The 9,848-nt window shown below is 37.6% G+C and overlaps 1 protein-coding gene across 1 annotated transcript; it reads left to right on the top strand.

The window, feature by feature from the left end:
* Positions 1-387: 387 nt before the first annotated feature.
* LOC113904871 (olfactory receptor 10A3-like) lies at positions 388-1,332 on the top strand. The gene has a single exon (XM_027561957.1). It carries the CDS (start codon positions 388-390, stop codon positions 1,330-1,332), a length of 945 nt encoding a protein of 314 aa, XP_027417758.1.
* Positions 1,333-9,848: the final 8,516 nt, after the last annotated feature.

Here is a 9,848-nt window from a genome sequence, read left to right as displayed (position 1 = left end):
AGCAAACATGAGCTTTATTTTTGTGGTCTTAAATTTCATATTTACATAAAGTTGAGAAAATAGATGCTACCTTTAGCAGTGTTTTATGAATGGGATCTAAGTTATGGAATATTCCTATTTGCTTGAACACTGAATTTGATTTTCAAACTACATGGTGTTTGCAATAAAACTCTGATATTATTTGTGTGTATCAGACAAGATTTCTAAGTTAGAATAATCAGCCATTCTCCAAAATTGTCAAAATAGATTTCTATCAGGATGGGCTCCTCTTTATATATTTTGTCAAGATTGTTTGGGTTGAATGCAGATGCTGGCTCAGAACTGTTAGATTGTGACTTGGTACTTTGTAAACTATGTTCCTAAAACAGTATATGCTCCACTGTTGACATGAAAAGTCAGAACCAAAGCTCTGTGTTTTACTTCATCCTCTTGGGCTTTTCTAATTTTTCTGAACTTCAGAGGCAGCTCTTTTGGGTGTTCTTTGTTGATTATCTGGTGACTGTGCTGGGAAATGCCATCATTATAGTCGTCATCTCCCTGGAACAGAGCTTGCATGTTCCCATGTACTTGTTTCTCCTGAACCTTTCTGTGGTGGAAGTGGGTTTCAGTGCAGTCATCATGCCTGAGATGCTGGTGGTCCTCTCCAGTGAAAAAACTACGATCACTTTTGCAGGCTGTTTTGCACAGATGTACTTCATTCTCCTTTTTGGGGGGACTGAGTGTTTTCTCCTGGGGGCAATGGCTTACGACCGATTTGCTGCAATCTGCCATCCTCTGAGCTATCCAGTGACTATGAACAAAAGGGTTTTCACGAAATTAGTAATGTTCTCATGGGTCTCAGGGATCATGGTGGCTACTGCGCAGACCACATGGGTTTTTAGTTTTCCCTTTTGTGGCCCCAATGAAATTAATCATCTCTTCTGTGAGACTCCCCCAGTGTTAGAGCTTGCATGTGCAGACACCTTTTTGTTTGAGATCTATGCATTCACTGGCACCATTTTGATTGTTATGGTTCCTTTCGTGTTGATACTCTTGTCTTACATTCGAATTCTCTTTGCCATCCTGAAGATGCCATCAACCACTGGGAAGCAAAAGGCCTTTTCCACCTGTGCCTCCCATCTCACATCTGTTACCCTCTTCTATGGCACAGCAAGCATGACTTACTTACAACCCAAATCTGTCTACTCCCCAGAAACCAAGAAGCTGATGTCCTTGGCTTACACGTTGCTCACACCTCTGCTGAATCCACTGATCTACAGCTTGCGAAACAGTGAGATGAAAAGAGTTTTGTTAAAAGTATGGCGAAGAAAAGTGGATTTACATGCGTTCTGACTATGGTGAAAATGCAGGTGATATTGATTCACTGCCAGACTGAACGTTATTTCAATTTAATAGTGGTGAAAATAGTTTACATTTCTTGATACTAATAATATATTTAATTTGTTGATTTTTCCAAGTTTAAAAATATATCAGGATCCCTCTGTTATGATAGTATGTTCACATTCATTTTCTATATGTGTGTAAGTTCTTTTTTATTGGCTGCTCTGCAGGGCATGTAGGATCTTAATTCCTTGACCAGGGATGGAAACCTGAGTCCCTTGAATTGGAGGTGGAGTCTTAATAACTGGACCACTGGAGAACGCCACATAGGTGCATAACTTTGATGACGTGATATAGCAATTTATTTATCTGTTCTTTTATCATGAATGTTCAGGTTGTTACAGGATTATGGTCATTTAGATGCGATTTAAATACAGAACTACTTCTGTTTGTTCATATGTACTGACTTTTTGTTTCTGTATGATAGATTTCTCAGTCTAGGCCTGATGGGATGAAGAGTATGTGTATTTATGAATTTTAATATCTATTGGGGAATTACTTTTCAAAATCATTGTAACTTTTCAGACTCTTCTGAAGGCTCTCTCTGCTTCTCTAACAGGGTAGAGATTCAAGAGACCAACAAATAGATGAGATTTCAGTTTAGAGTGAAAAACCTGTTTCATGGATGAGTAAACAAAATCCAGTTATTTTGGGAGACCAAACTGTTTCTACTTCATGAACTCCTCAGATTATTATTCAAAACAGGATTTCCTTTGATATTTTTCCAGATATTCACCCAAGGCTGGGGATCAGAAAACTCCATGGAAACTTCCTGAAGTATCACTTGATACTACTAGTATATATTTTTTCACTTATAGACCACTGCTTTTAGAGACTTTTATTAAATTTCCCTTTCTAAGTTCAAATTGCCCCCAGACACTTTGTTTATATAGATACAATAGTTTTTTTTTTTTTTTTTTTTGTGAGAAAATCAGTGAATAGCCATTTAGGTATGTATTCTATGGTCTTTGAGTCACATCATTAACAGTGTGATCTTCTCCAGAATAAACTTCTTATTCTTGCAACATTTGGAACATTTAATGCTTGCTTCCTGTCTTAACATTGCTGTTTGAAAGCAGCTGCTTTGTTGAACCACTTTCCCATGAGGTTGTTCCCATGTCCTTAGTTTTTGCTCCAGGGATAGTATTAAAGTGGTATAACATTATTTCCATTGTCATTCATTTCTTGAATTTTACATCAAAATAAAAAACAACAAAAGCAAAAATTAGCCAGCAGGACTATATCAAACTAAGAAACTTCTGCACAGCAAAGGAATCCATCAACAAAATGATAGGCAGCCTACAGAATGGGAGAAAATAGTTGCAAATTATACATCTAGAAAAGGGTTAACATCTAAAATATACAAAAGGCTCACACAACTCAACAGGAAAACACAATCAATCTGACTAAAAAATGGGCAGAAAAACTAAAGAGATAATTTTCCAAAGAAGACATACAGATAGCCAACAGGTACATGAAAAGGGGGTCAATATCAGTAATTACAAGGGAACTACAAATCAAAATCACGAGATCACTTCACACCTGTTATAGCGGCTCTTATCAAAAAGGCAAGAGATAAGTGTTGATGAGGATTGGAGAAAAGGGAACACTTGTGCACTGTTAGTGGGAATATAAATTGATGCATGGCTATGGAAAACAGTGTGGAGTTATGTCAAATAATTAAGATTTACTAGTAAAATGCGTGCATGTGTGCTAAGTCGCTTCAGTTGTGTCTGTCTCTGTGCGACCCTATGGACTGAGGCTGTCAAGCTTCTCTGTCCATGGGATTCTCCAGGCAAGAATACTGGAGTGGGTTGCCATGCCCTCCTCCAGGGGATCTTCCTGACCCAGGGATCAAACCCTCATCTCTTTATGTCTCTTGCATTGGCAGATGGGTTCTTTACCACTAGCACCACCTGGGAAACCCAGCATTAACATATGACTTAGAAATTCCACTTCTGAATATATATTGTAAGGAAAGAAAAAATCATTTTCTCAAAGAGATAGCTGCCCCATGACCACTGCAGCATTATTTACATTAGCCAAGATGTTGAAACAACCTAAGTGTATCTATCAGCAGTTATAAAAAATGAGATATATACGTATTACATACATACTTACATATATACTAGAACATTGTTTAGCCATAAAAAGAAGGAACTCCTGTCATTTGTGACAACATGGATGGACCTCGAGGGCATTATCCTGAGTGAAATAAGTCAGACAGATAAAGACAAATACTGTATGATTTCAATTCTATGTGGAACCTAAAATAGCTGAAAAAGAAACAGCAACAGATAATGATTGGCAGAGTTGAGTGGTGGGGAGGGGGATAAATGGCTGAAGGTTGTGAAAAAGTACAAACTTCCAGTTATGAGGTAAATAAAGTCTGGGGAAGTAACATACAGTATGGTGACTGTAGTTAATAATACTGTATTGTATATTGTAAGTCACTAAGAGAGGACATTTTATAAGGAAAAAAATTTGTAACTGTGAGGCGATGGATATCAATCAAAGTTTTGGTGGTAATTGTTTTGCAATATATACATGTATGAATGCTTTAAGTTGTAGACCTTAAACTAATACAGTTGTCATTGTTCAGTCACTCAGTTGTGTCCAACTTTTTGTGATACCGTGGACTGCAGCACACCAGGCTTCCCTGTCCTTCACCATCTCTGGAGCTTGCTCAAACTCATGTCCATTGAGTCAGTGATGCCATCCAACCATGTGATCCTCTGTTGTCCCCTTCTCCTCCTAACTTCAATATTTCCCGACATCAAGGTCTTTTCCAGTGAGTCAGCTCTTTGCATCAGGTGGCCAAATAATTGGATCTTCAGCTTCAGCATCAGTCTCTCCAATGAATATTCAGGATTGATTTCATTTAAGATTGACTAGTTTGATCTCCTTGCAGTCCAATAGACTCTCAAGAGTCTTCTCTAACACCACAATTCAAAGACATCAATTCTTCAGCGCTCAACCTTTTTGGTGGTCCAACTCACATCCATACATGACTACTGGAAAGACCATAGCTTTGACTACATGACTTTTGTCAGCAAAATAACGTCTCTGCTTTTTAATATGCTATCTAGGTTTGTCATGGAGAAGGAAATGGCAACCCACTCCAATGTTCTTGCCTGGAGAATCCCAGGGACGGCAGAGCCTGGTGGGCTGCCGTCTGTGGGGTCGCACAGAGTCGGACACAACTGAAGTGACTTAGCAGCAGCAGCAGCAGGTTTGTCGTAGCTTTCCTTCCAGTGAGCAAGCATCTTTTAATTTCATGGCTGCAGTCACCATCAGCAGTGATTTTGGAGCCCAAGAAGATAAAGTCTGTCACTGTTTCCATTGTTTTCTCTTCTATTTGCCATGAAATGATGGGATTGGATGCCATGATCTTAATATTCTGAATGTTGAGTTTTAAGCCAGCTTTTCACTCTCCTTTTCACCTTCATCAATAGGATCTTTAGTTCCTCTTTGCTTTCTGCCATAAGGGTGGTGTCATTTGCATATCTGAGGTTACTGGTATTTCTCCTGGAAATCTTGATTCCAGCTTGTGATTTATCCAGCCCAGCATTTCTCATGGTGTACTCTGCATATAAGTTAAATAAGCAGAGTGACAATATACAGCCTTGATCTACTCCTTTCCCAGTTTTGTACCAGTCCGTTGTTCCATGGACTGATCTGTTGCTTCTTGATGGGCATACAGATTTGCAGAAGGCAGGTAAGGTGCTCTGGTATTCCCATCTCTTGAAGAATTTTCCACAGTTTGTTGTGCTCCACACAGTCAAAGGCTTTAGCGTAGTCAGTGAAGGATAAGTAGATGTTCTTTTGGAATTCTCTTGCTTTTTCTATGATCCAACAGATGTTGGCCATTTGGTCTCTGATTCTTCTGCGTTTTCTAAATCCAGCTTGAACATGTGGAAGTTCTTGATTTATGTACTGTTGAAGTCTGGCTTGGAGAATTTTGAGCATTACTTTACTAACATGAGTGCAATTGTGTGGTAGCTGGAACATTCTTTGGCATTGCCCTTCTATGGGATTAGAGTGAAAACTGACCTTTTCCAGTCCTGTGGCCACTGCTGAATTTTCCAAATTTGCTGGCATATTGAGTGCAACACTTTCACAGCATCAGCTTTTAGGATTTGAAATAACTCAGCTGAAATTCTATCACCTCCACTAGCTTTGCTTGTAGTGATGCTTCCTAAGGCCCACTCGACTTCACTCTCCAGGATGTCTGGCTTTAGGTGAGTGATCACACCATTGTGGTTATATGGGTCATTAAGATCTTTTTTGTATAGTTCTTCATGTGTATTCTTGCTGCCTCTTCTCCAGGAAATAGCATGTACACCTAGCAAAGGGTATAATTCATGGCCCTACATCTTGATGAAATCTCAAAACTGCACATCATCTGTGTTACCATCCATCAACTACATCAAGAAATAGGACATTTCAGCATTTATAAGGACCCTGTGATTGCTGGGGTGAAAAGTGAAAGTGAAGTCTCTTAGTCATGTCAGACTCTTTGAGACCCCATGGACTGTAGCCTACCAGGCTCCTCCATCCATGGAATTTCCCAGGCAAGAGTACTGGAGTGGGTTGCCATCTCCTTCTCCAGGGGATCTTCCCAACTGAGAGACTGAACCTGGGTCTCCCGCATTGCATGCAGACCCTTTACCGTCTGAGCCACCAGGGAAATAGGACATTTCAGCATTTATAAGGACTCTGTGATGGGATTGCTGGGGTATGAATCATCAAAAGTACATAAACAGGCTTCCCTGCATCTGGTGCAAGTGATTGGTACATGCATGGGGTGTTATCCCATCATGGTGAATGATATAGGAGGGGTTTGTATTGGAGTCTGTGATGAAAATCCCTTTTCCTCAGCCTAAGTGGGACATTTCCCACTGGACACAGATTAGATAGAATGAATCCCTAGGTGTTGTTGGCAACCTCATTGCCGCCAGGAAGGTTGAACTTCCTTGAAAATGGAACAGTCTACACCAGGAAAGAAGAAATAAAAATAGACAAAGGGAACCTGCATTCCAGCCTCATTGTCTAGTTCTGGACAAAGACCAGCCTGCAGATTCATTCATCTCTTCATACTTTTGGGCCAATGACCTTTTTAATTGTATAAGACAGTTTAGACTCATCTTTGAGTCCCTTGATTTTCACAAATACTCAATGAGATCAGTGATTTATGATTATTTTACAGAGAAGGTAATATAATCAGGGAAGTTAAAATATTTGCTCAAAATATGCTAGCAAGTACAGATATTTTGATTCTCAGTTTAAAAGTTCTATCTGAAATCATTTGTAATGACATTTTTCTCAAAAATTTTCAGTGGCTCTATATTTCCTGTACAAAGATCAAGAGTTGTTTATTGGGAGGGTGGGAGGATATCCAGACTTTTTACAATGAGATATCCGTCTACCTGCCTTAACTGGTTTTCCACCCCTGCATAAATTATACATGCCATCCAGTCATTCCTCCCCCTCTTGCTCACCTGCCTTTGCTCACACCTTTTCCCCATTGCTCTCTTCCTTCCCCATTTACAACCTTTGTTAAGTCATGGTTTCTACTTCTATCTGGAGATGTCATGGTGACATTGAATCTCTTGTGTGAGGAGGTATTTATTCCCTGTAGGAATATGAGGGAGTGGTGCTCTAGGTTAATCCTCTTGAGCTTTCTCACCTGAGGGCCCAAGTTCAAGCCTCTTTAGTTATTGTGCAGTTATTATACAAGAAAGCATGTTTAAAGTGATTCTCTGTGGCATGTGATTCAATATTATAATGTTCTAGAAACAGTGCACTGAATCATGGAGTTGTGTTTATGAGAAGGTGGCTTTTGACTATAGGTGAAACTTCGGACAAAGCACTGTAAACTTTAAACTGACAGATTCAATAGGTAAGAATGTGAAGGTTCAGGTGTGTGCTTGTTGGTGGGTTTTCCGTTTGCAGTTCATCTTCCACTGATAGTTGGAGATACTGTTGAAGTATTGTCTCAGTGTTTAGGAATCACCAGACACAGATTATATATTTGAGTCAGTTGATGTTGATGCTCATCAATTTTTTTTTCTTTTCAGAGAAAAATTTGGAGCAATAATTAGAGGTGAAGTACTTTGCATCTAGTAGTAATCAAATCTTAAAGACTGTCACTGCAAGGAACTTGGTAAATAAGTCCAACCCAACCTTTTTCAGCTGGAAGGCTGAGATCCAGAGAGGAGTGTGCTACCTAAGTATTCCATGTCAGAGAGTTATCAAGACAGTGTTAGGGTTTTCTAAGTTATATAGAAAAGACAGATTGGCCATGGTCTGTTGCTCTTTCCACCATGAATATTTTGTTTCATATACACTTTTAATCAGTCCTTTGAAGGTTTTCTACTTTGTTTATATGATTCTGTAAACTTTTAAATTTTCAAAATCTATTTACTTATAAAATTTGTACCTGAATAGTTATTGTTCTTTCTCCCCATTAGAAATGAGTTTAAATATGTGATCCTGCAGTGTCTATTTATAAATGTAGGAGATTTTTGACATCCAAAATATAATTATTATGGTTAATACAGACATCTGATTTTTAAAAAGTTTTGTTTTTTTAATTGGTGGAAGATTACCTTACAATTTTATGTTGATTTCTGCTGTGCAACAATGTGAAGCAGTCATAATTATATATATATATACATATATATATATATGTATATTTGATTTTGACATGTGACTGTGGCTGAACTCAGAAATAGGTGAACTTGCCTCCTGCTGGCTGCTAATATGCTATGATCTGTACTCAATGTGTGTCTTCAGCTTGTTGTATCTTTCAGTCTTCTTCTTGGGTTCCTCATCTTCCAGTTAACTGGTTTTCAAAACATCACACAAAGCTAGCAGGACTTCATTCTATGCAAGCTGTCATCGAACACACTTTGAGTTGAGCAAGTCAGCCTTCCTCCCCTCTCCCTCCAGTCTAATTGCCCTTCTACCCCCCACTTTCTTGTGATGTAGTTATTCACCTTCATCCTTCATTTAGAAATAAGCTTTCTCTCAATGAAATGTCTGAACCCCTTGTTTCCCAATAGTGTTTATATTGATTTTACTTTTCATGTAAACATAACATTTCTTAAAGGTACAGTCTGCATTTTCCATTTATTCAAGAAAAAATTGATTTAGTACTTGTTATGAGTCAGAGACTGTCATAGGTATTGTGAATATAAAACATAATCTTTGTTGTCCTGGAGTTTATGTTTAGTGAAAGAGTTAGTTTATACATAAAAAATATACATAGAATATCAGTAGGAGATAATAAAAGAACAGAACACAGTATGAGAGGTAGGGGTTAGAAGTTCTGGGTTAGGGAGTGAAATCCTATTTCCCATTTAGGCTGTGAGGTTTGCTCCTTGTTGAACTCTGGTAGGTGCTCAATCAGTGTTTGTTTAGTAATTAATGATTAATTGCACAATTGGATAAAATTTAATAGGGAGAAAGAAGAGAGGAAGGAAGAGTGAGATAAGGGATTCATTAAAATTACAAGTATAAAATTCTTACAACATGGGCTTTTTCTTAAATCATCATGGTCATAAGGAAGCACCATGGAGAAATGACCCTCCAAATTTCTCATCTGGGCAAATCCCAATATATTTGGCTAGGAACAGTCTGAGCAAAAATCTGTAACTCTAAAATTAATGTACATAGTTTACAGATCACCTAAGGTAGAAATATCTAAAACAAACCCTCTTTGTGTGTTTCTGCAGATTGTTGTCACTTTTAATCAAGCCATACAGAGTCATTTTGAACTAATGAATATTCATAACAGTTACATATTTTCTTTGTTGTACTTTGAATTATTAGCTTTTTTATCACAATTTTCTGGGTAGCTTTTCCAATTTGTCTCTTTTTGATACTTTCATTTTTAAAAATTTAAAACTTTAATCTATTAATTTTTATATTGTGTTAAAATATCCATTACATAAAATTTACCATTTTTAGGTGCACATTTCCCTAGTAGTATCTGTTGAATTTTTATACTTGTGGAAACTCAAATTGTCTTATCTGTTCCATTTTAAAAATCTTTAAATATTTCTTAATCCAGAGCCTTTTGAATGAAATGAGGAGAGCGCTAATCCACATTTGCTTTCCTCGTATGTCCGTACTTTCTAATAAGAAAATGTGAGCCCAGACACTTTTTGTGGTCTTTAATTTCATTCTTATATAAAATTGGGAATATAGATGATAACTTGATCAATGTTACATGAAAGGGGTCTAAGTTACAAAATATTCCTATTTGCTTTAACATTAAATGAGGTTTTTAAACTACTTAATGTTCAATTTGTCATAAAAGTTTGATGTTATTTTTTGGTATTATTTTGTATATATCAGACAAGATTTCTAAGTTACAATAATCAGCTCTTCTCCAAAATTGTTAAGCTAAATTTCTATCAGGATGGGCTCCTGATAGAGCCCATCTTTATGTCTTCTGCCGA

Source organism: Bos indicus x Bos taurus, chromosome 15 (genome assembly GCF_003369695.1).
Source record: "Bos indicus x Bos taurus breed Angus x Brahman F1 hybrid chromosome 15, Bos_hybrid_MaternalHap_v2.0, whole genome shotgun sequence".
Lineage (NCBI taxonomy): Eukaryota > Metazoa > Chordata > Mammalia > Artiodactyla > Bovidae > Bos > Bos indicus x Bos taurus.
This window is presented reverse-complemented; position numbering and strand designations above follow the sequence as displayed.

Coding starts and splice junctions, on each gene's coding strand:
- LOC113904871 (XM_027561957.1), top strand. CDS start 388: ATGAAAAGTCAGAACCAAAGCTCTGTGTTTTACTTCATCCTCTTGGGC.